General features: G+C 44.8%; 1 protein-coding gene across 2 annotated transcripts; it reads right to left on the bottom strand.

Annotated features, from left to right (window-relative positions):
• Positions 1 to 322: 322 nt before the first annotated feature.
• ZNFX1 (zinc finger NFX1-type containing 1) lies at positions 323 to 25,144 on the bottom strand. 2 transcript variants are annotated; one of them, XM_019756165.2, is made up of 14 exons: positions 24,713 to 25,144; positions 22,855 to 22,969; positions 18,493 to 20,292; positions 14,008 to 14,139; positions 12,475 to 12,623; positions 11,693 to 11,842; positions 10,568 to 10,682; positions 9,249 to 9,496; positions 7,437 to 7,576; positions 6,305 to 6,459; positions 5,822 to 5,967; positions 4,840 to 4,950; positions 4,411 to 4,506; positions 323 to 3,742 (listed from the first exon to the last, which is right to left on the bottom strand). In XM_019756165.2, the coding sequence occupies exons 2-14, from the start codon at positions 22,940 to 22,942 to the stop codon at positions 1,301 to 1,303; spliced, it is 5,772 nt and encodes a 1,923-aa protein (XP_019611724.2). In that variant the 5' UTR covers positions 22,943 to 22,969; positions 24,713 to 25,144; the 3' UTR covers positions 323 to 1,300. The 2 variants fall into 2 exon arrangements, with proteins under 2 accessions (XP_019611724.2, XP_019611725.2); XM_019756166.2 differs by having other exon boundaries at positions 22,855 to 23,009; positions 24,713 to 24,852.
• Positions 25,145 to 25,479: the final 335 nt, after the last annotated feature.

The following is a 25,479-nucleotide window of genomic DNA, read 5'->3' as shown; positions in this document are numbered from 1 at the left end:
GATCCCTAGGCTGGGTTATTAGGCTAAAAAAGCCAAGTGTAGAACTGGGCCATACATCGCACATGCACGTATCATCTCTGGGAGGACTCATGAAGCTGTTAAACAGCGTTGCCTCTGGGGAAGGAAACTTCAAGTATATATCCTTTTATACAGGTTGAAAATTTTTTTTCTTTCTTCCATGAATAAATATGACTCACCAGCTATGTAAAAAACCCAAACCACAGAAAGAAAATGGCCTCCTTGTAGGCAGTGCCCTCATTTCCATCCTGTTTTAAGCTGTCTGAGCTGCTTCTAACAGTTGAGGACAAACATGGACCACAGATTTTTCCTCAATCATTTTTATTAATTGGCTTTATAAGCTAAAGTGCATAGTAAAGACAAAAAAGGAAATGCATACATAGGAAAGGGACATTTTCTCGCCAACATTAGAAAGACCTGAGATGTCTAAGTGTCTGTTCTAGGGAACACTGAGTACGCAGGCAGCGGGCCTGGGGCCTGCAGAAGCTGCTGGCATGCTAACCCTGCCCAGGCAAAAGCTGCACTAGATGGTGTTGGGATAAAGGGTCACACTTTAGATAGGCGCTGCTGGTATCAAATATGAGTTTAGTTCCATTCAGGGCCCTGGGGAACTACTGAATCTTTTCTACTGCAGGCAAAGAAACCTCCACCATCCCAAAGTGCAAAGTCACAGGAAAGGGTACGGGGATCACTCCTTAGCTAGCCTGGGCCTCTTGCATAAGCCCGCAGCTGTGGGTAGACTTTTCCCACTCATAGTGAATATGTAACTAGGTCACTGTTGGTCAAAGTCCTTATCACATGCCTCCATCTCCTGGAGCCATGGTGCCCGAGGAGAAGGGCAAGAGGGATTCTTGTGCTCCTTGAAAGGATAAGCAGTTCATAAACAGCTCCTCTGGGCCTGTGTGTTAGAAGGAAAGTCTGCAAGTTAGGGCCTGGAGCGCATACTCTGCCCCTGAAGCACTGCAGAAAAAACATCCGACCAAGTCGGGAGTCGGAGGTACCACTATGTAGCCCGAGGTTGCGGCCCCAAACATGCTCCAGGGAGTCTGTCCACTAACTTGCAGGCGAGAAAAAGAGAAATCTGTTAATTTTGCTCTAGTTCTGGAGATAAAGTGCTTACTTGAGCGCAGGGGTAAATCTAGAAACATGGGCAAGCCTGAAAAGTATTACTCTGAAATAGGTGCTAAGACTACAGGACGATAAAAAACAAGCCGGTTCCTTCGGAAGGGAGCCGACCTGGCCACACAGGGGCCGCAGCAGAAGGCAGCAGTGTGCCATCTTCCTACATCATCCTCTGGATCTCCTCGAAGTTCATCAAGTTGTTGGCCGTGTCGGACCAGGCAGCGTGCCGGGCTCCATCCATCTCGGAGGCCAGCTGGTTGCTCCTTTCCAGAGTATGATTCACACCCCCAATCACCTCCTGACAGTCAGGACATGTGCCCCTCTGCATGGCTCCCCCGCAATCGCTAATCACATAGATGTGGCCATTAGGGCACTTGAACCAGTGGCCACGAGGGAAACCCATGGCCTTGACGATCTGTACTCGCTCTTCCTCTGAGATGCCCAGGCCAGAGCACGGAAGGGTGGCTTTCAGAGCTTCCATTTTTTTCTGCACAAGTTGTTCATCCTCCCGGGTGAACTTACATGTTCTCTCAAGGATCTTGCGGACACGACAGACCTCTTCTGCTATGTTCCCACTCACTCTCCCCTCCGCCATCTTGCAGCGGGTCAGGAGATTCACCAGGTATGTGAGTCTCTGGATTTCACTCTGGAGGTCACTCAATTCCTGGCTGGTGAAGCTCAAACGCTTCTTGTCTAGCCACTCGTGGACCTGGTCTAGTCGAGTCCTCACTCTCATTTGCTCAGAGAAATGCACCCTTTTCAGGGAATCACGCAGTCCAGCCAAGTGGTCATAGAAGCTGATGTAATTCTCAACAAGGCCCAGGTCCTTCACTGACAGATTCTTCTGGGCCAGCTTCTCCTTCAGCATCAAGAAGTCTTCAGGAAGCAGTTGCTGGAGGAGGCTCTTCCCCTCCAGCAGGGCCTTCAGTCGTTCCTGGCTGGTTGCAATTTCCCCTGCTGAGCCCTGGATCTTTTCTTTGACAATTTCAATCTCTTCCAGCCGCTGTTTGATGCTGGTTCCATACCTCAGGTTTTTGCGGATGGGCACCTGGCACATAGGACACACCTTCAACTTGATGGCAACTTCATCATCCTTCCGTTCATTCATGTAGCGGTCCAGGGCTTGCACCTCAAAGATGTGGCTGCAGTCTTCTAGCTGCACAAAGCGGGCATCAGGCTCATCCTCAAAGCCAAAGAAGATTTGGGTGACTTCTTCCTGGTGGCAGACACGGCACTTCTTGGGGCATGGCTCCCCACACAAACCAATACAATGGTGGCCACAAGCCAGCAGTTTAGTACAAGGCACGTAGCATGGGGGTCGGTTGCAGGGCTCGGAGCAGAGTTTAGTGCACTGGTAATGCTGGCAGCGCCAAACACAGGGTTCCACGCAAGGGCTGCACAGTTCCCCACACTTCTTCTTGCACTGGCTGTGGACACAGCGGTTCTGACAGATCCGCTGGCAGGGCGGGCACTCCCCGATGCATGACTCCTGGCACTCGTGTGAGCAGATGAGCAGACGCTTGCAGGACTGCTGACAGCGCTCATGAAAGCGCCCTTCGAAGCAGCTGTGGCAGGAGCCGGGACAAGGATGCCCACAGTCCAAAATGGTGCCACACTTGGTGGTGCACTTGACTGGCAGGTCATACTTGATGTCTTCCACGTTGCCGCACTTCACCTGCTGGTTGTGTCCACACTTGAGTTTCACAGTGACCATTTCTGAACACAACCGCTCACAATCCTCACCACATGAATGGCTGCATCTGTGGCCACATTTCAGGACCTTGGGGCAAGGCTCTTGGCAGCAGAAATCTGACTCCGGCATGGAGCAAGGGACCATCTGCTCGTGGCCACACCGACGAACGATTTTGGGCACCTTCACTTGACAAGGCTGACATTCCTGGAAGCAAACAAGGGGACACCGATGCCCGTCTTGGCAGACGACTTTCTGGCATGGCTTCATGCACTGGAACTCCTTGTGCGAGGAGTCATAAGGGTGGCAGGCACGGGTGCAGACGTGCCCACAGCCCAGCCGGAACTCACAGGGTAGGCTACAGCCTCCTTCGGGCACTTTTTGGAAGTCAGACGCTTTGGATACTGAAGTGTGGGTATCGGGGTGGTTCTGGCAGCACAGCCGCAGCGTTTGGCCTATTTGGTCGTTCTCTCGCAGAGTGTGAATGATCTTACTCCACAAGGGCACCTTAGCCAGCATCTGCATGTTTCCGATGCAGTACATCCCCTTCTTGGCACGGGACAAGGCCACACAGATGCGGTTGGGTATCTGGAGAAAACCTACTTTGCCTTCCTGGTTGCTCCGCACGAGTGAGAGGAGGATGATGTCATTCTCTTCCCCTTGGTACTTGTCCACCACATGGACCTTGACACCGGCAAATGTCTTAGCTGGCATGAGTTTGCGCAGGCAAAACAGCTGCCCGGTGTAGGTGGTGAGGATGGTGATTTGGGAGGGCATGTACTCCTGGCACAGGAAGTACTTGCACAGCTCCACCACAAAGCGAGCCTCATGCTCATTCTGGTGGCTTTTGCCTTCTTGGATTTCCTGTTCAGGAAAGTTGTGTTCTATAAAGAAAAGGTTGGAAGAGACCCCCTGAAAAGGAAAAGATGTGACAAGTTAGAAGGCTCACTCACAGCGGTATTTTTCTATCTTCACATGCACTTTATATATTGCAGGCCACTGACCCTATTCCAAAAAGAGACCTTGGAAGTCTTTCTGGATACTCTGTACCACAATCTTTAATTCTGGAGTTAGTCACCATGTGCTTTGTTTGGGGGCATCGACAACTAAAGAATTTACATCTATTTTAGTTTTCAAGATATTTGTTTGACATCAATATCTATAATAGCCGTCTACAGTGCAACCATTATAGTCCAGGGAACCAGCAGCAGCTCTGATGATGAAGATGACGAGAGCAGCTAACTTATGAGTGCTCTACTGTGCTGACCACTTTGCATACATTTTCTCCTGTGATACAACGTTATAAGGCAGCAACCACCATTCTGACTGTATAGGAAGAAGACCCTAACACTCAGAACTGACACATAATGTGCTAAAACCTTACACAGTTACTAACTCGCAGAGCTGGGATTCAAAATCCACGTCTGTATTCTCCAATTCTGTACTATCCCTCCTCTTAATAACCAGCTTTTTAAAAAGCTGGCTCTATCCCCTTCTGAAAACCCTTTTTCATCCTGAAGAAAATACAGCCCCCTAGGTTGCTGACAACAGCAGAGAAAGATCAGGCAGGGCAGACTCACCTTAATCTTCTCATATTTGAGAACAGATGGATGATTCTCCAGATCCTGGTAAATGTGGGGGGTCAAAAGTCGGGCAATTTCAGGGCGCATGCGGTGCTGAAACAAGACATGTATGTCACCAGAAACATGGGCAGAGAATAAATGGACAGTTTTCTAAAGATTAGCTTGCTGGTGGAAAATCTGGGGAAGTAACACTTGAAAATAATAATAATGAGAAAAGAGCAGAATGTAAACAACTCCTTCATCCAACACAAACTCAACACAGGCTGATCTCGTGGTATTTTACAACAGAAAATAAAATAAATCTGACATCAGAGTCATTTCATTACTAAACCAGTTGTTATTTTTATGAGAAATTTCTTGCTGGCAGTTGGGAGGTTCCCAAGAGCCTCCTAGACATTTCATAATAACAGAGACCCAGCTTCTCACCTGGTAATTCAGACGGACAAATGGAATGTTTACTTTCACCAGCCGTTCAAAGAGGGACACCTCAAGATTGAAATTCTTGGCCAGATCATACACATTGGCACTCGGGCGCAGCTGAGAAGAGAAACATGGCTGAGGATTCTCTATTGAAGACATATTTTATCCACCCATCCATCCACCCACCCATCAAATGTTTTTCAAGTTCCTTCCACGTGCCAGGCACTGGTCTAAGTGCTGACAGGCTAAGGATTAAAAGTGTGGTAAGGGCCATGAGGGCAAGAAATAATGGGGATGTGACAGAGTGCCCAGGGGTGAGGGTTCTTTAGATAGGCCTCCCCAAACAGTGACATGACTTGATGGCAGCACGGAAGAAGCTGCCAGTCATTGGAAGAGCAAGCCATGAGAGGGAGCAGGAAAGACGGGGGTTGGGAGCAGAGAGAGCAAATGAGATGGTGGTATGAGGTAGTCAGAGAAGCAGGTGAGCCCTGAGAATACTGTAGGCCACTTTAAGAAGCTTAATTTTTATGTTAAGTGCAGTGGGAAACCACTGGAGAGTTTTAACCTGGGGAGTGACATGATCTGATTTCTCTCTCTCTCTCTCTCTCCCCCCCCCCCGCCCCCACTTCCTCCTTTCCTCCCTTTCAATTCACTTTGCCTCCTTTATGAAGAATGGGTTAGAGCCTGGTAAAAATAGAAGTAGGGGGACAGGGGGACAGGAAACATGCTGTTGCAATAGTCCATTTAAAAGGCCATGGTGGGTAAGAAAAGGAGCAGAGGGAACAAATGAAATGGATGACGCTACCTCTACAATGCACTCCAGATTTAAGAGCACCTACCCTTCGGTTGAACGTGGGAGGTGAGAGAAAAAGGAATCACAGACAGCCACTATTAGGCTTGAGGACTGGTGAAGCAGAGAGGCCAGGGTCTTTCTGACTAATTCCGCCCCCCAAAGAGCAAGCCCATCTTCCAGGGGCTCCTGCCCTACCTGCTGGTGGTCCCCAATCAGAATGAGGTGCTGGCAAGCTTTGCTCAATGTGGCAATGGTGTGGGCCTCGAGGACTTCAGCAGCCTCTTCCACAATGACAATCCGAGGCTCCACTTTCTGTAGAATCTGGCGGTACTTGGCAGCACCTCAAGTCCAGAGAGAAGAAAGAGGCTCCTCTGAGAAGATGCACTGGACCCACCGGGCACTAGGTTTCTGGGTTTGTGCCATCAAAGCCCTCCCTTTCACCCAGGGCTGTGGGGACTACTGAGTCACAGCCATACCCATGATGGTCACTGAAACAGGACCAAGTGGGCCAACTTCACCAACAGTTCCCTAAATAGGATTGCTTACTTTCATAGTTCTTCATGGTATTTTCCTCTAACCTATTAAAGAAGTTCCCCTTTACCTGTCCTAGATAATCTGGTAGGAGCTTGGCACCAGAGAGAATGACTGGAGCAGGTCAATTTGCCCAGGTTTTCTTACCTGTGGTCGTCATTCCTACGACCTGGGCGTCTTTTAGAATGTGCAGGTCTTCCTGCAGCCTCAGCTCAGTCATCCTCTCTGCTGACGTGCGGTACTGGCGCTCAAAGCTGAGGATCTTTCGGCGGGTATCGGCCTGGTACATCTGTAGCCACAGCCTAAAGAATATGAAGAACCAGGTAGAGGAAGCCATGTGCTCTTTGAGAAGGTGGAAGAACCCTCTTCAGTGTGCCCTGTGTATGAAGTGGAACCTAGACCCACAAGGAGCTTAGAGGCCACAGAGAGGGAGGAGACCCAGATGTGCAAGGACCCGAGTCCAAAATGCCCAACGAAAAGATGTGTAGAGACCTGTTCCTAAGTAGTCAGGAGCTAAAGGGGGTGGGATTAAGAAGAGGTTAAATATTGGGAAGAGAGTAAAGAACTTCAAAGGCTTCCACAACTTCTCACCAATTCTCCCTGCCCCATCTCTGGCTGTCTCCTCCCCTCCCCGAATTCTCCAGTCTTGTTTTACAAGTAAAACAGATCATATCACTACTCTGCTGTTAAACCTTCCAATGGCTTCTTGATTCCCTCAGACGAAATCCCTGCTCCTCACCACGGCCCTGCAGTCTGGCCCCTGCCTACCTCTCTAACCTGACCTTCATTTCTCTGAGCCACAGCCACGCTACTAGCTGCCTTCTTTCAATTTCTTAAACAGTTATGCTCCCTCTCATCTCAAAGTCTTCACCTACACAGTCCCATCTCATCAGCAACCCCTTCCCTGCTGGTCTGGTTAAGACCTACTCCTCTTTCAGGTCTTGCCTCCAATGTCACTTTCTTAGACAGCTCAGATCCCACGTTAATACGATTATTAGCACTCCTTGAGCTCTTTTCTTTCTTAGTGTTTATGCCCACTTGTCACTTTTTATTTGTGGGATGAACTAATTTGTTTCCCTGGATAGACAAACTCCATGAGGGTAGAGCCAAATGTCTTCTATCCCATGGCTGCATCCCCAGCACTCAGCTCAGCGGGGGTGCTCGATCACTCATGAACACGATTGATGGTAGTGGAGGGGTTATGTTCTAAGAACAGAAAAGGAATGCCCTGGGGAAATTACACGGGCTGGCTGGGGTAGGTGGGGGTTGAGCACGGTACCTGTAAAGCTGCCAGCGAGAATTCAGGTCCAGCTGCCAAACGTCCTGAATTTCATTGGCCTCGGCCTCCGTCATGGTGTTCACTTTGCGAAGCTCAACCTTCACTTTCTTTGTCATTTTCTTTTTCTGCCTACGCTGGGTCTGTAGACATCAATACCAGTCAGGGTCACCATCTGAGCAGAGGGGGACCCTCTTCTAAGCCCCAAGTGGGGGCCATAGCACATAAAAAAGGGCTGCCACTTCTGCTGAACTTCTTTAAATGTCTCATACTCTCTCAACCAATATTCCACTACAGAGTGGCTAAATGTGGGCTCTGCAGGCAGTATGCCTGAATTCAAAGCCCCACCAATCTCATATTAGTTGTGGGACTGAGAGTAAGTTACTGAACCTCTATGAGCCTCCACATCCCTTCTATAAAATGGGAATAATACAACACTGTGTTTCCCCGAAAATAAGACCTAGCCGGACCATCAGCTCTAATGCGTCTTTTGGAGCAAAGATTAATATAAGACCCGGTCTTATATAAGACCCGATCTTATAGTAAAATAAGACCGGTCTTATATTAATCTTTGCTCCAAAAGACGCATTAGAGCTGATGGTCCGGCTAGGTCTTATTTTCGGGGAAACACGGTAGTACCTCTTCACAGGGTTGTCAGGTTGACTGAAGGAGTAAATATGCAGAAACCACTTACAATAGTGCTGGCACTAGTTACCATTGAACATATTTTGACCAGTCTGTTTCTCATTCCTAAAACATGTGTCATGAAAATAGTTGAATGTCGTACAGGGCCTGCTAAGATGGTCTTAACACCATCACATTATGATAGTACCTTTAACAAGTGGGTTAAGGGTACCATTTAGGAGAAAGTGCTCTCCCCTGGCTGTGTCACTGAGTCTGAGGCCGTGAGTCACAATATTATGGAACTCCCTCCATTTCAAAACCAAACAAACCAACTCCTCTTGAGGCCACAGGGCAGGGAGATCCCAATCCAGGCTTTCAAGTATTGGGATCATGACTCCACTCATCATATACAGTGATGCTGCACCTAAGCGATCAGGTTCAAAGCCATCAATCAGACTGGTGAAAACTGCATCCAAAGTTGCCCTTTAAAAGTTCCTTAAATTAACAGTGGGGTTCACAAATGTTATTTTGCATATCTAGTCCTCTACTGTCATAGTAATGCATAGTAAATTCCGAGGACCACTGACTTCTACTAAAAGAAGGAGCAGAGGGAAAGTCCATATGCAGACATCTGGGCATTCACTATTCTGGCTTTAAGACAGATATCAGATTTCAGAGTGAATGAAGTATTCCATCCAGCCTGTAATGCTTGCTTCATTCCATTTTACTTGAATACTTTAAAAATCTTAATGCAGGTTCAGACTTGTTTGAAGTTTCTAGTTTGTAGAAGATAACATCCGTGGAAGTACCAAGCACTGATACCGTGTTTGATCTGACCCATACATGCTGTATTTTTAGTTTAAGAGAAGCACTTGGATACCAGCTTCCTGTCTTTCCAAGTAGGCATTTCTTGCCAGGGCCCCTCCGAAGGGCCATAATTTTTATACTCTTGGGAACTGGATCCATCTCATACTAGGGTTTGGTTGTAAGGTGGGTAAATTCAGCTAATTTTGAGGATGAAGTAAACATACTGCAACAGGAGTGGGTGAAAAAACCGGGGTATAGTTCCAGTCAGAACAGATACTTTTAAGCCTATTTCAGGAGTCTAACCTCACCCGCCAGGCAGTAATAACCGAACCCCCACTTCCCATTCTGTTAGGGCTGTCAGGGGCCGTGAGGAAGTAAGTTTACCTCCCACTCTCCTGCAGCTTGCTCCTGCCCGGCTGCTGTCCCGGAGCCATAGGTGTCCAGCCTCAAGGCCAGAAGCACTTTGGCCAATTCCTGGACATCACCATTCTCTTCCTTCTTCCGCCGTCGGGGCCTCACCACCTCTTCCTCCTCAATCACCCGGTCTGCTTGAATCAGGTCGGCCTCCTCCGCGATCTCAATCAGCGAACCCTCCTCTTCCCCTTCTTCCTCCTCCTCGCCTTCTGCCGGGGCTAAGAGAGGAAGACACGCAAGACAGGGATGGAGACTCTTGAAGCCAAAGGATGCAAGAGGGCACCTGTAAGAGCTTAGCTGGGTGAAGACATTCTCAAGGGGTTTACGTGGTTACCTCTGGGGAGGGACACTGGGAGGATGAGACGGGAGGGAGACTGTGGTTCCTTACATACCTTTTTATCACATTTTAAAAAATCATATGAATGTATGCCTTTGTAAGAAAGGTTTTACTTGTATCAAAAACACATACACAGAAGGGTATACAATGTAAATGTGTAATTTAAAGAATAAAAATATATAAAATGAGCATCCAGGTACTTTTCGCCCAATTTAAGAAGCAGAAAATTACCAACTTCTTTGAAGACCCTTGGGGGCCCTTCTAACCTAAATTTTGTGTTACTCATTTCTCCCTTAAAAAAAGAACAAACAACTTTACCACATACCACATATATAATGTATATACACCTCTAAACAATACATTGTCTAGTCTTGACTTTGAGACAGGAATCACACTGCATATACTTTCCTGTAAGTTGCCTTTTTCATTTAGCATGTTTTTGAGATTCATATATGTTGTCATATACTTATAATTCATTCCTTTTCACTGTTTTATAGTATTTCGTTACCTGAATAGACTGTAATTGATCCATGCATTGTACAAATGTTGATGGGCATTTCAGTTCTTTTTGTTACTCTATTATCATAATGTGGTTGTGCCAATTAATATTTCCACTCGCAGTGCGTTAGCTCCCCTGCTCCACATTCTCATCAATGCAGGGTTATGTCAAACTTTAATTTTTACCCATCTGGTGGGTGCATAATAGTATCACTATGGTTTTAATTCCTCTAATTTCTAATGAGTACTTTTCATATGTTTACTGACCATTAGGATTTCCTATTTTGTGTTGTGCCTGTTAAAAGTCTTTTATCTATTTTCCTGTTAAGGTATTGTCTTTTCTGATTGATTAAAGCTCTTTACATATTCTGGGTATTACTTTTAAGTCCTGCTCTTCTGGTCTTTACCATATTACATCTTAAGATGTGATTCTAGGGAGACACGCACTTCTTACCTGTATTTTCAGGTCCTGCTGGAGCAACACTTTGGGTGAAAGAACCGACACCCAGACCCAGCCACTCCAGCATCATGGAATGCTTCCAGCCCTGGAAACAAACCCATTCACTATCCTGTGGAAGGAAGAATTATCAGGCATGAGAATTCTGTGACAAAAGTGTGAAGGAAAGGTCTCCTTGATGGATCAAAAGTAATTCCCTTAAAATTTAGAGGCTGCAAATGGGCAACTGGGTCATTTAATGACTTGCATTGAATTTTACAAATAAAAATGTCCTGCTTCTCTTGACAAAATCAGAAGCTATGGCAGCAACAAGCCTGCATTCCCAAATGGCAACAAATGGCTAGAAGTGGGTTACTGCCACCCCCTCCCATCTGGCCTGCATCGGTCATTTATGGGACCTGATTGACCCCTCTAGGCTTTGGGATTTGTAACCCTGGAACTCACCAACCCTATCATAACACAGCTACCATTTCACTGGGTTCCTGGCCAGCCACTCTACATAAATTATTGTCATTTACGTCTCATAACAGCCTTTGAAGGCAGGCGTTATTGTTATCCTTGTGTGACTGCTGAGGGACCTGAGCATCACATTGGCCCAAGTCACACAATCAGTCTGTGTGACTTAGGTCTGTTGACTCCCAGGCTTGCTCTCTATGTGCTAGGTTGTCCTGTTACATCATTTCATCTCACGAGCACTTATAGCACACTAACTAACTTAAGAAGTTTATAGATATTAACTTATTTATCCAAATAACAATCCTGTAAGCATTAAGTGGATCTATAAGAAACTGCCATTTTTCAAGCCAAATTTACAAATACTGGAAATTTCATAGGGTTTGAGTTAATGTTGTTATTATCCCCACTTTCTAAAAGAGGAAACAGGCACAGAAAAATTAAGTAACTTGCCCAGAGCAAGCCAAGGATTCAAACCCAGAAGGCTGGCTCCAGAGTCTTGTTCTTGACTAGTATACTCAGCTGCCTCTCCTCACAAAAAGAACTATTCACATGATGGCAGCCTCAGCTCACCAAACAGCTCATGCTTTGGACTGCTGCTTCTGCTGGAGGCTCCTTCTAAGTACCGAGGCAAGAGACATGCTTGCAATTCCCCAGGAGGACCCCTACCTGGATTGGTCCATTCACCAGGCTTTTCCAATGCCGGGGGGAAATGTACTTCTCCAGGTGCTGCTCCCGTAACACGCCACGCATGGTGCACTCCAGAGTCCGGGCCCCTTCGTGCAGCTCCTGTTCTGACTCCTTCATTTGTGTCATGATCTGTCAAGAACAGGGGCAAAGAAATGATGAGGAAGTAGCATCATCCCCTAAATTCATCCCTGCCTTGAGAGAAAACGAAACCAAGACAGGAATAGCAGGAAGGGAGACTAAATAAGTAGACCAGTCAACAAACCAATTTCCCAAAGCACATCACTATGGTCTTAAAACTGAAGGGTTAGTATCTAAAATGTCTAAAAGATTCCTACCAATCAGTAAGAAAAGGAAACAAATAATACAACAGAAAAACAGGCCAAGGATACTGTGGTAGAGACTTCTTTTTTCCTCAGTAAGAATTCAGAGTTTTTGGTTGTGCACATTTCTGCCCAGCTAAAGATATTTCTCTGGTCTATAAGCTGTAAGTAGAAGTGCTCTGGGTGGTTTGGGGGCGTAGCCTTAAGGTCCTGGCAGGGGCTGGGAGGGGGCAGTGTGCCCTATTTTGTCCTTACTCTCCCTTGGATTATGAGGGCAAGGTCACACCATGGGATTAGCAAAATGGAATGCTGGAATGAACCCGAGTATTTCACAGCTTTGAGGAGTCTCCTTATCTGCCTGGGAACTGCATACCCACAAAGCCAGTGCTATCTTGTTTAGTTCCCTCTTGAGCTACCTAGATATCCACAGCTGGGACTTACACTCATGTAGGCCCTTCGGAGGTGCATGGGGAGGTTTCGGCGGAATTCCCGCTTGTTCCTCAGCTCCCGCAGGGTGAACTGCTTCAGGATTTCACTGTTGCTCCTTCCACCTACCCGCACGATGCTGGTCTTTTGACACTTGTAGATGCCTGTGGAGCAAAGTGGAACACAGCAGAGTTGAGAGGAGCTATGCTGGATTCTCTCAGGTGAGTGCTGTATGTGTCTGAGGTGTTGTCTCAGCTGGTCCCTTAGGGAACAAACTGGTATTTACAGGAAATCTACCCCATTACGGAGCAAGAAGGCCCCAGAGATGATGTGACCTGCAGAGCAGTAAAGTGTGGTGCTTAAGAGCACAGGCTTTGAAGTCAGACAATTGGGGACACAACTTACTGGCTCCACAGCTTACTTCTACGTAAGCTGGGGCAAGTTAGTTAGCCTCAGTTTCCTCATCTGTGATTTGAAGACAGCAATACTTTCCTTACAGGGCTCTAGTCTGTATAACAAGAGTTATCTTTATCGCTCCTAGGTATGGCCTGGGACAAAGTAAGCTCTTAGTAAACGTTCTCTATTATTCACTCTACATACATTTACTGATTGCCAGGCGTGTGCTAGGTTCTGAAGACAGTGGTGAAAACACAGACTGTTTCTAATTTGTTCTCATGTTGCACAGCCTGGGAGAGAATATATGCTTTAATAATTTATCACATTAGCATAAGTGCAGTTAAATCCTACAAGTACATAATGCTGTAAGTATATAACAGGGGACCTTACCTAGTTTGGATGGGTAGGGGTCTAATTCTTGAGGATCTAATATTTAAACTGAGACTCCAAGAATAAGGAATATTTAATCTAAGAGAAAGGAGGATATAGAAGAAAGGATATTGTATGTCAACTATAATTGAAAAAAATGTCTTAACTTTTAAAAAAGAATGGAAAATAATATTCTAAGCAAAAGGAAAAACATATACTTATTCATTCATTAATGCAATTAGTATTTTTTCAGTGTCTAGTATGTGCCAGGATCTGTGAATATACCAAGAAACAGGACTGACCCTCATGGTGTTTATAGTCTAGGGTAGAGCCACATGAAAATAAATTGCTACATATGTAATAAGTCTCTGAAGAAAAATTACAAAAGGAGACTCAACCTCGTCTAGGGGCAACAGGAAAAGTCCACATAAGAAGAGATTTAGGGCGAAACCTGAAGAATGAGTTGAAGCCAACCAGGCTTGATGGGGTCAGATGGAGAGAGAGTTAGAGAGAAAGTGCATTCGAGGCAGGGGGCACAGCATGGGCCGAGAGAGAGGCTGGAGGAATTCAAGGGATTGAAGACAATCAGTGTTGCTCGAGTTGGGAAGAACAAGGGCAGAGGTAGATGAGGTTCACTCAGTTCGGCTGGAGCAGACGACACGCAGCCCTGCAGGTCACGGTTAAAACTGTGGACTTTATTTAAAGAGCAGTAGAAAGCTCCTGAAGTTACTGATGGTTTAATTATAAGTATCTTGATAGAACCATTGTGCCTACAGACATTACCTTCCAGAAACTGGTCCAAAGCATGATTGGTGTAACACACAACCAAGATGGGAAACTTCTGGAGGTTAATTTGCCAAACGTGCTCATTGGTCAGAAGGGCCTGAACAATTTTTAGACCCACATAGGTTTTACCTAGAAAAAAGAAAAAAAGGAGAGTTAAAAAACTTAAAAACTTACGGAAATGAGTAATTAATGAATTATAGCATATTATTATTTTTAAAAATTTTTAAGGTAATACACTGAGATGTTTTAAAATCTAAGAAGCACAAATGGGTCTATTATGAAAAGCCCTCTCATTCTTCTGTCCCCCAGCCACCCAGTTCCTGTCTTAGAAGCAACCAGTGTGACCAGTTTCTTGTGCAACATTCCAGAGGTAGACATTCTACGCACATATAAACAAACATAAATACAGACTTTTTCTAGCCCCCCCTCTTTAATACAAACAGTAGCAGACTATTTTCACAGCTCAACAGTTTGCTTTTTTCACTTAATATATCTTTGAGGTAGTTCTTTATCAGTACATAAAAGGAATCCTCTTTTTGTTTTTCACAGCAGGAAGGTATTTTTTAGCCACTTCTCTATTGATGGGCGTATAATTTGTTTCCAGTCTCATGTGGCAAATTATTTACAAACGGTGTTAATATACCACAGTAGACTTGCCTTTGTGATAGGAGGGAAAAACTCATAGAAATCCACATTGGAGTTAAGAGTTATTAGCATTAGCCAATGTCCAATCATTAATTAATTAATTAAGTCTACAAACAGCTCAATTTTTACATTGTGTCAGGCTGAGAAGGCAGCCATCGTCTTCAAAAAACTCAAAGTTGAGTAGGAAGTGATACAAGAAAATCAAAGAGTTCAGTATAGCATAAGTAAGGATTTCTTCCTTCGTTTCCCCACCCCCCTTCCCGCACCAATAATATGTATTGAATGTTTAACAGGTGTCAGGCACTGGTTTAGGTGCAAGAAATAAAATAGTGAGCAAAACAGCCATGGTTCTTATCTTCCTGGACCTTACAGACTAGGAGAAAGATATCACGCAAACGAAGGTAAAACCGTAAATGTGGGAAATGAGAAATACATGGTACCAAGAAAACACATCATTGGGATTCTGGTCAAGTTAACGAGGTTACCAGAAGAGGCTGCCCTGGGGAAGTGACAACTGAGTAAGAGTGGGCAAGAGTGAATGGGATGTATTAGTTGGGAGATTTCTGCCATCTTCCAAGTGAGCGAAGACTAAGGCCTGGCTCCAGCAGGACAGATGAGATAAGCAGGCAGCCTGGGGAGAAGTTTTAGACTTTCTAGTTTGGAGGACTGAAGGAATAAAGAGAACCTCAGGAGGCAAGAAAATCTTTATAATTCAATATTTATTCTATCACCTCTCACTTCTTCCTTCCCCTTAGAATGAATACTTTTGGGGATTCAAACTCAAAATGACCCCCTTTACTACCTCCCCCTTATACTCCGAGGTAGGCTCTTTCTTAGTAGGGGTGTGTGTGTGTGTGTGTGTGTGTATGTGTGTGTCTTGAGCTAGCCTGAAGTGATTACTATTCTTAAAGCTAAAGAGTCCTAATTCAAGTGATAACATTAGGGAAAATTGTTCGCAACATAAATATTATGAACATACAAAAAGCTCCTACAAACCAATAAGAAAAGCCATTCAACAGAAATACGGACACATTTAAAAAAACAATCCACAGAAGCAGTAATATAAATAGCTAATAAACACAAGAAAGGATATTTAATCTTACTCTTAACTAAAGAAATACAAATTAATGACACTTCCAGAAGGTAATTTGACAATATCTATTAAAACTATGAATTCAGTTAGGAATTTCTCTTCTGGACATACTTTTTTTCTTCTTGATACAGTGTTTGTGTGTGAAATGATTCACAAACAAGGCTATTCACTGAAATATTATCCGTATTAGTAAATCTTTCCACAGGGAACTGGGTGAAAAGATTACGAGCTATCCACACAATGGAATATAATGTAGTCACATAAACAACAGTGAGACAGCACTTACGTACCAATATGAAAGGATCACCAGGATATTTTACAAATGACCAAAGAAAACACACAGAAGAGTGTTTCTAGCATAGTATTAAAAAAAAGTGGGGGAAAAGAAATACATGCATTTGCTTGAATATTCATAGACTATATCTGGAAGGATACACAGGAATAATATGGTTTGCTTTAGGGAAGGGAACTGAGCAGGGTGGTGGGAGGAGAGAAACAGGGACTCTTAAAAAATGTTGAATCATTTTTTATTAAAACTTAAAATTAAAATTAATGAGCCCAAAATTTTAACCTCTCAGATCAGCAAAAACTGATCAGTAAAAAGGATTGATGACATATAATAATGCTAGAAAGGACGTTAACCAAATGGGAACACTAATTCATTCTTTCTTTAAGTCTTCAAAACATCACTTTAATTATGCATATTTTTCCATCCTATAGGTGTTTCTTATCAGAAAGAACTTTCCATGTGTTACATTAATTTTTTATCATGAGTTGCCATTACTTGATCAGTTTTTTTAAAGAGACTTCTTCCTGGTTTTGTTTTCTGTATATCTTTTTGGGAGGATAATTTAATTGTACCTACTATAACTAATTCAAGTGAATTCCCAACTTAGGAAAAAAAATTACAGAAATTATAAGCAGAGTACCCAAAGGTAAACACACACATACACACACAGATAAATGGATACTTATTACAGCACTGGAATACAAAAAAAAAAAAAAAAAAAAGGTACATTCATACCCTAGAGCGAATGCAGTCATAGTAAAAAGAGTGAGGTCCATTTCTAAATGTGATTCTAGTGTAAAGAATGTAAAAATGTCTATACCATGTTGTGCTATGAAACATGTTATATATATATATGTAAATTATAGACAAATATGTAGAGCCCATTTTTATTATTAAAAAATAGAAAGCGTGCATGTATATATGTAAACATATAAATACACTTACAGACAAAAAGATATGTCAGTATTAACCTTGAAGAACATCTGGAAAGATACACATCAAATTGCTAATACCCTGCTTCCCCAAAAATATGACCTAGCCGGACAATCAGCTCTAATGCATCTTTTGCAGCAAAAATTAATATAAGACCCGGTATTATATTGTATCAATTATATTATATTATGTTATATTATATTATATTATACCCAGTCTTATAGTAAATTAAGATTGGGTCTTATATTAATTTTCGCTCTAAAAGACGCATTAGAGCTGATTGTCCGGCTAGGTCTTATTTTTGGGGAAACACAGTAGTATTTATCACCAGAGTAGGATTAGAGAATGGCACATGGGAAGAACAGTGCAGGGAGGTATATTTCCATGAAAAACAAGTATAGTGTGGTAGATAGGGAAACCAGGACTCTAGAGCCAACTGCCTGAGTTCAAGTCCTAGGTTCACACCATCTGTGTGAGCTTCAACATATATTCAACCTCTTTTTGCCTTAGTTTTTCCATCTGTAAAACGGGATGGTTTCTACTTCACAGAGTTGCTGTGAGGATGCAGTGAGTTAACCATATGTAAAGCATGTAAAACAGTACTTGGCACACAGCACTATTATTATATACAGTAAGTCCTCAATGTTGTTGACAGGTTCTTGAAAACGAAGACTTTAAGAAAACGACATATAACAAAACCAACTGGTCATAGGCTAATTGATAGAAGCAAGAGTTAAGTTTCTATGGCATGTTTCTGATCACAAAAGCATCACCAAACTTCTAAATAAAGACCCCAAACACTTCTAATATTAAATACTGAAATAAATATGAGCCGTACGTACATTTAAGGAAGACTAATAAAAACATGTCAGACCATTCTTCTCCAACCCCCCATTCCAGTTCAGGTTGCGGGTGGCCAGAGCCAATCCTGGCAGCTCAGGGCGCAAGGCGGGCACCCCCCCTGGACAGGACACTCTTCCATCAAGGGCGCATCACACACACCCACACTCAGATGGGGGCAATGCAGACACAGCAATGAAGCGCATGTGCACATCTGTGGGATGTGGGAGGAAACTGGAGTCCCTGGAGAAAACCCACGCAGACATGGGAGACCATGCAAACTCCACACAGACACTGGCTCTGGCTGGGGATCTTTTTCATTTCCATCAATGTTGTGACAAAACGATGTTGAATGAAATGTTATTCAAGGATCTGCTATACCTGATATTATTGAATTTAAAGTAATATAAAAGCAAACAAATTAATATAGCCTTTGATGGAAGCAGAGGTAATACATCTTCCAAACTTGGACCCTTAGCAATCTTTTCTAATGTTGTGTTTTGGTTTATTACTATGCATACCAATGGGTCCCTACTGAAAACATCATTATAAGCAGCTACAACCAAGTCTGGTGCCCATTTCAGTGCAATGTACCTAATGGAGACATTATAGAAACCTAGAGTCAAGCCTCCCATGCTTATCTCACAGGGCAGATGACATGTGCTCTGAAAAATTCTCTTACCTGTTCCAGGAGGTCCTTGAATAATAGCCAGTTCCCTTGTGAGAGCAAACTGCAAGGCTTCCATCTGAGACTCATCCAGCTTCAGGGCTTCTTTGGAGGGCCACTGGCTGAGGTCTAAGACATTAACTCTGGGACGTCTCAAGCCCTCGGTGTTCCTCAGAGATTCCCCAGTTGCTGAGGGAATTAAGGGAGTGAAATCATATCTGCCCCCCATTAGCAAGTACCTGGGCTCCTTCACATGAGAGTCACATTCCACAATGTTCCTCTGGAAGGGGACATCTTCCTCCTGGATCTCCTGGAGTCCTTCCAGGACATGTCTATAGGCCTCAAAGTATGCGGTTGTCTCCACCATGAGGAAAGAGTCAGAGGGCTGGACCTCTGCCAGCAGCTGTTGGCTCTGCTCATTGAAGCTGAGCTGAACAATTCCCCGGCAGAGATCTTCCTGCTCCCGGTTAGACACCGTGGCAAACAGAAATGTCTCAAAATTGTCCTTGGACATGCACACCAAGGACCCATAGAGCAATCGCTTGGAATTCTGCCAGCGAACATACTTCAGTGGTTTTGTGTCAAACTGCACCTTGTAGACAATGCCTGATGATGAACACACCGGGGTGATGATTCTGGTATCAAAGTAGATTCGGATGTCATCAAACTTTCTCTTTCTCAGGCCCTGGTCTTCAAAGCTTTGGAGAAGTTCCAAAATGCCTTCTCGGAGGGGTCTGACAAAATCTTCTCGCAGGAGTCGGAAGTGGGTATCCAGATAGACGGCAGTGCTCTCATATTTTCCAGAAATGATGTTGGGGCGAAGGAATGGCTTCTCATCCAAGTGCACTTCATTGTAGGTGGGGTAAATGGGCATGATGCGGTAGCTCTCAACCTGGTCTTCTGCCTTGGACTGTACGAGAGTACAGGTGTCTACTCTTAAAGTGCCCTCTCGTCTCTTCTCCTGCAGATGTTCGATGATGGTCTGCACCTTTTCCAGGTTCCTCTCTGTCTCCTCTTCGATGTCAACTCCAGAGGCTCTCAAAGCATTAAGAGAAGCTGGCAGAAGGGAAATGAGCATGGACGTTTCCTGCACAGAGCTGGCAGGGAAGACGCTTACCAGGTCCTGGAGGAGGGAGATGATGTTGCTAATGTGTTCTGGATACTGGTTTCGAATGTCAGGAATGGGTTCAGTGATCATCCCTACCACATAATTCGGCAGGCAGACTTTGAGGAATTTTGAGTTCTTCAGTATGCCCAGGACATGGAGGACGCTCTGGCGGTCCATTCTGGAACTACAAGCCTTCCGAAGAACCTGGCAAATGAGCTCAAGGAAGTTGGACTTCATAAAAGAATGAGATAAGAGCTCCTTTAGCCCTAAACTTGTGGCGAGTGTGATGACCACCTCAGAGGGGTCCTTCTGCAGAAGACTTTCTAGGAACTTGTAGCCCAGTTTCTTCACCTGCTGTGGCTGTTCTGCAGGCTTCTGGTGGGGGGTCCGCCACTGCTGGAAATTTTCATCAGACCATGGTGGTCCGCGGTTCCTTCCCTCCTGGTTGCCATTTCGCCGCCTAGGGTCATTCTCCTGACCTTGTCTTTGGCCTCTAGGTTCATCATGGGCACGGTCCTCATGGTTCCTCCTCCCTTGATGTGGGTTCCTACCCATGGCCGCAAACCTTTCTTCTCTTTGCCGGAAAGGAAAAGGATAGTAGGCCCTAGTAAGCCTTCTGGGCTGGTTGGCTCCTCCTCTGAGAGCATTGGCTGGTGGATTATTGGCCTGATTTCTAGCTCTTGGTGGTAATGCTCCATCTATAGGCCCTAAACACAATGGGAATATTGGGTAAGCACAAAAATCAAGGTGCAAGGAAATCCAGCAGGACAATAATGAACATACTCTCATTTTCCAGAACAACTAAGGAGCTTAGGTTTTATTTGGAGAGAAAAAAGGTTTTCTACCAAGTCATTTAATAAATGTAAAATAGATTACTATCTTGCCATATATATTATGAAAATATTGTTTTTTCAGAGGGTATGAAAAGGGAAAAGGAATAAACATTTGTTGAGTGCCTAATACATGCTAGAGAATAAATACTTGCAGTATATCATTCAATCTTCATAAGCTGGGATTATTTCAGAGGATCAAAAAGATCAGCTCATTACTTCTAGTTTCTTGCCAGTACCAAACAATAGTCAGCACGAGTTTCAGAGCCAAACAGACCTGGTTCAAATCTTGACCTGGGCATTTCCTCACGAGTCACATAATTTCTCTAAGCCTGAGTATCTGAGTTGTTGTAAAGATTAAATATTTGTAAAATGCTTAGTATAGTGCAGTATCTGACACACAAAAAGCTCCCCTTAACGTTAGTTATTACTAATAGCACTAGTAATAATTTTCTTATTGACTATTGATTTCTAGAGCCACTGGTTCTGCCACTAGGCAACAGAGGCATCAAGTGGGATAAAACTATAAAGGGAAATGCTTCTTGAACTGTGTCCAACATCAGATGGCAAAGGGGAAGGAAGGTGGGGCTTCCTTTACTAGGATATTTTTGAGCTAGCTAATAGTCTATGAAGGAAACTGAAAAACGAAACTCAAACTTTGATTTAGCAAATTGAAAAACGAAACAAGTTTCCCTTTCTGCAGCACAAGTTCATTTACATAGTATTTATCTGTTACCAACACTCAGAAGAGGTGTTGGGGAGGGAGGTGACACACCTAGTACACATAGGAAAGCTAACTTTACCCTGTGGATGAAGTCAAACTTGTTCCCTGATCTGCCACGCATTTCATAAGTGACCTTGGCCAACATACCCAAGTCCAGTTTTTTTCACTTTCCTTTCCTCTAAACTGATTCTGGAGCTGACCCAACTTTGCAGAATGACTTGGAGATTTTAAAAACAAACAAAAAATAAGACTGTACATAATGATGTGATAATAAAAAGTGTTTTGAAAGTTTCAAATGCACATCATATTCAAAATGATCATTCCACTTCATGACATCAGCTGCTAAATCCATTTATATGTTTTTCCTTGCTTTGCATTTTGTAGAGAAAATTTTAATGTGGTAACAAAGAAATATATGTTAAAATATAAATACTGTACTACTGAACTCTAAATCTTTATAATTGTTACTTTCATATTTACTTTCCAAACTCCCAAGATATCAGAAGAAAAGTCCTACTTTTAATATTTTTATCTAATTAGAAGACTAGATGTTTAGGAAGAATGAAAAATTGTATTGTTTCTCATTCTTTCAATATTCACACAGATCAAAATTTTACAATTCTTCCTCATTTGTTCCACAGCTAAAACTCAGATGACATATTGTCAATTTAGGGAAAAGCAAGACTCCATTTGGCTGGTGTTTTTTTTTTAGAAAGTTCTAACAGAACAATCACTGCAATAGAGTAATGCTTTTGGAACTAACTTTGCTTTGGTGTCTAGGACTCTAGACACAGGCTATCAAATGCTATTAAGGATCTTAAACGTGGCTAGTCTAAATTAAGATGTGTTAAATAACAGAATTTTGAAGACACCCCCCCCCACCTCCGGTTCAAGCCAGTTTCTCCATCTAGTTGTGTAGGACACAGCTCCCTGGCCCATGCTGATATTATGAGTCTTGCGCTCCCCCTGGCTGGGGCAGTCGGTCCCCGGTCGTTGGTCAGCCGCTCACAGCAGCTCACAGCAGCTCTCGCCAGCTGCCGGCTGCTCACACTGGCTGCCAGTCACTGGCCCATGTGGGAATTGAACCGGCAACCTCGGCATTAGGAGCACGGTACTCGAACCACCTGAGCCACCGGGCTGGCCCGAATTTTGAAGACTTAATACCAAAAAAAGTTCAATATCTCATTAAAATTTTTGTGTCGATAACATCTTAAAATGATAATATTTGAATATTTGGGGGTAAATAAAATATTAAAATGATTAAAGTATCATAATAAAATTCTATATTCAATGATAATAAAATGACATTATTTGAATATATTGGCTTAAATAAGACAAATACTAAATTATTAAACTTTATTAAATCAGTACTGAATTTAAAAAATGGATCTCACCTGTTTCTTTTTGCTTTTAACAATGCTATTAGAAAATTTTAATTTACGTTTTTGGCTTGTATTGTTTCTACAGGATAGTGCTGCTTTAAACCAGAAGGTTATTCCCATTTCTGACACCTCATCCCCATCTTTGTTAAAGTGAATTGCACCCATTCATCAGCTCTCTTAGGAAAGGGCGAGGGCTGTCTGTTTTTCAGAGTCATTAGTGTTGTAGTTAAGGAATAAAGCACTCTTTACTTGAAAGATGCAGTGATCTTAGGTGGGTCTGCTCATTCATAGGGAACCCAATTTCCTTCCCGTTAGTTAGAAAACCTTACTCACCTCTGTGGTTGGTATCGGGAGTCCTGGGCCTGGCATCTGGACAAGGTCTTCTGTCCTCCATCTCTGAGTCACCTGAATTCTTCCACATTCACGTTACTTTCAGTTATGTGGAAATCTGCACAGGTTGACTTATTAGTACCCTCAAAACACACCATCTAGTAGAAAACACCCAAAACAACATCAAGCCAATCTCTCTCTTTTTACATCTTAATGATGTGTTAACTAAGAGTTAAACACAAATTTTAGTCATGGACACAAGTGCTCCACTCTGTGAATGCCCAATGATGATACAAAACATTAAATTTACAATTTAAGTGGTCTCAGGGGGTTAAATTCCCCTTCTCCTTACCCTCGCACTTTCTCAACATAGAGGGAATGTCATCAATTCCCGTTAAAAACTACTGTTTGGTTTATGCTTTTAGCCAAGTTATTTAATCAGTTGCTAGGTTTCGTTTTACTCTTCTATAAAGCAGATAAATACTGTCGCCAGGAGAGAAAGAGGAAGAGGAAGCCCATTTAAGGGAAATTCTTAGTCTAACCCATACACATCATGTGCGTCGGGCTAGGGAAAGGAAAAAAAGCAAGGGGGTTTTTTGAGACTGTTCCTCTCACAGAGTTTTTTAATATTCACGGTTGGAAAATGTGAATAGATTTGAGGAGTAGCTTTTATCCTCATCAAAAAAAAGGAGTCCCTTTCCTTCCTGCTGGCAGTATTTTTGGTGAATCTCCTCCCTCATTGTATCAAACCCGGCTCTCATGGCGCAGGTTCAATATTTACAGGCTTTTTTTTTTTTTATTAAAAAAAATTATCTGAGGAGAAAATCCCTTCTTCCTCGTGTCGAAAAATACTAAAATAGAAACTAACATTTTCTACGAAAGAAAAACAACAGCAAGGAAAGGAAGGAGCAGAGAGAGGCACAGGAAATGCTATGAAAAAAGCAAGCTGAAGTGGGTTTCTTGGGGAAGCAAGTCCTAAAAGACAGGAAGAAGAAAATCGGTGATGTTCAAGCTGGTACAGGGATCAAATTACAGGAGCGCGGTAATCACCAGGGTGGGATGAAAGACACGGAAACAAGAGGCAGAGCTGGGTTTCAGGTGAAAGCCTCCTGGGTTCTGAGAGGGTGTAAGAGGTGATGGAGAAGCCATTGGTACCCGGGAGCCCACTGGAGGGGGATGGAAACATGGGGTCGAGGGAGAGCCAGGGCTGTGTGGTGGCAGGAAAAGGTGCCGAGGCAAGGCTGAAGCGGGGAGGCACGGGAGAGGTGAAGAGGTGTGGGGCCTCAGGAAGAAGGGGGCTGAGCTCAGCTGGGGGTGCCTGCTGAAGTGACGGGGAGTCGAGGTGCTGAGGGTGCTTCGTGGAAGATGTGGGATGAATGAGGTGAGGACAGAAGAAGACGAAAGGGGTGGCTTTGGTAGAAAGTGAGGCAAGAGATGGGGGTACGGGGCAGAGGAGAGCTAGATGATCAGGCCAGAGGCTGAGGTGGTGATGGAGGGCTCTAGATGGATAATGGAGGCGCTGGGGGCAGAAGAGGGGACAGGGGAGGTGAGGGGGGTCCCAGGTGGAGCAGAGGCAGGGGATGGAGGTGTCGGCACTGAGGTGATAGGGGCGCTGAGGGGGAAACGGGGGCGCCGAGGAGAGGGGACAGGGATTCTCAGGTGGATGACGGGGGCGCTGAGGAGGGTGATGGAAGTGACAGGGGCGCCGAGGAGAGCGGGGCGCCAGGGGCTCAGGAGCTGTTGGGGTCTCTGAGGCGGGCGCCGGGGCAGAAGCGCAGGCAATGGAGGGGCGGTGCGAGCGCCGGGGGTCGTGGGAGCAGAAGCAGGTGCGCGCCCGGGATGCGTCGTGGGGGTCACCCACCTGGTTCCAGCGCGTCTGCCCGTCGCCGCCGACGGATACTGTGGGTCTGGCCCAGACAGGTCCGCGGCTCCACCCGGCGCCGCGCACTTTCGGTTTCCCTTCCTAGCAAACACAGGGCGGGGGAAAGGGCCGGACAGGCGGACGGGGCGGCGGGGGGAGAGGAGGAGGAGGAGGAGGAGGAGGAGAAGGAGGAGGAGGATGAGGAGGAGGAGGAGGAGGAGCGGTCCTGGCACTGCCGGCGCCCCCGCCCTCAGCCGGGGTGGGCGGACGCGCGGGCGGGCGTCGCCTCAGCTCCCAGCGGCGGGCTCGGGCGGGCGTGGCTCAGGGGAGGGGATTGCAGGGGGCCTCAGCCAGCCCCGAAAGAGGGGGGACTCGGAGGACTTCTTGGTGCGTGTGAAGAGCGACATGGCGGCGAAGCCGCCGAGCCCGGGCGGCCCAGTGTGTACAGAGAAGGAGGAGGGGCTAGACCGGCCTTGACAACCATTAGAGCGCCTGGGAGACTACATTTCCCGCCCGGCGCCGGGGCGACCGGAAGCGTCTCGAGTCTAGTGCGCAGGCGCAAGAGCTCCCGCTGATTATATAAAGGAGAGCAGGCGAGCTTTTCGTCCTTTCGCTTCCGCGGCGTGTTCTGTTCTTCGTGTGCGTCCTCCTCATCCGATGTCGTCGGGCTCCGGGAACCCGGGGTTACTACTCTGTGCGGTGAGTTGAGACCTATGGTTTTCCCTTCGAGATCTCTGTACCTCTTCTTTGCCATCGCCCCTTCCCGT

Source organism: Rhinolophus sinicus, linkage group LG13, assembly GCF_036562045.2.
Source record: "Rhinolophus sinicus isolate RSC01 linkage group LG13, ASM3656204v1, whole genome shotgun sequence".
Classification (NCBI taxonomy): Eukaryota; Metazoa; Chordata; class Mammalia; order Chiroptera; family Rhinolophidae; genus Rhinolophus; species Rhinolophus sinicus.
Note: the sequence above shows the minus strand (reverse complement) of the source record. Positions and strands in the feature narration are given on the sequence as shown.

What these genes read in the sequence shown, in the direction of transcription:
- ZNFX1 (XM_019756165.2), bottom strand. Translation starts at nt 22,942, where the DNA reads ATGTGGAAGAATTCAGGTGACTCAGAGATGGAGGACAGAAGACCTTGT. An exon ending in TCAAGGACCTCCTGGAACAG is followed by an intron (nt 14,140 to 18,492) that starts GTAAGAGAATTT and finishes TCTTTTTTCTAG; the next exon opens with GTAAAACCTATGTGGGTCTA. An exon ending in CGTAGGAATGACGACCACAG is followed by an intron (nt 5,968 to 6,304) that starts GTAAGAAAACCT and finishes TCTGGACTTGAG; the next exon opens with GTGCTGCCAAGTACCGCCAG.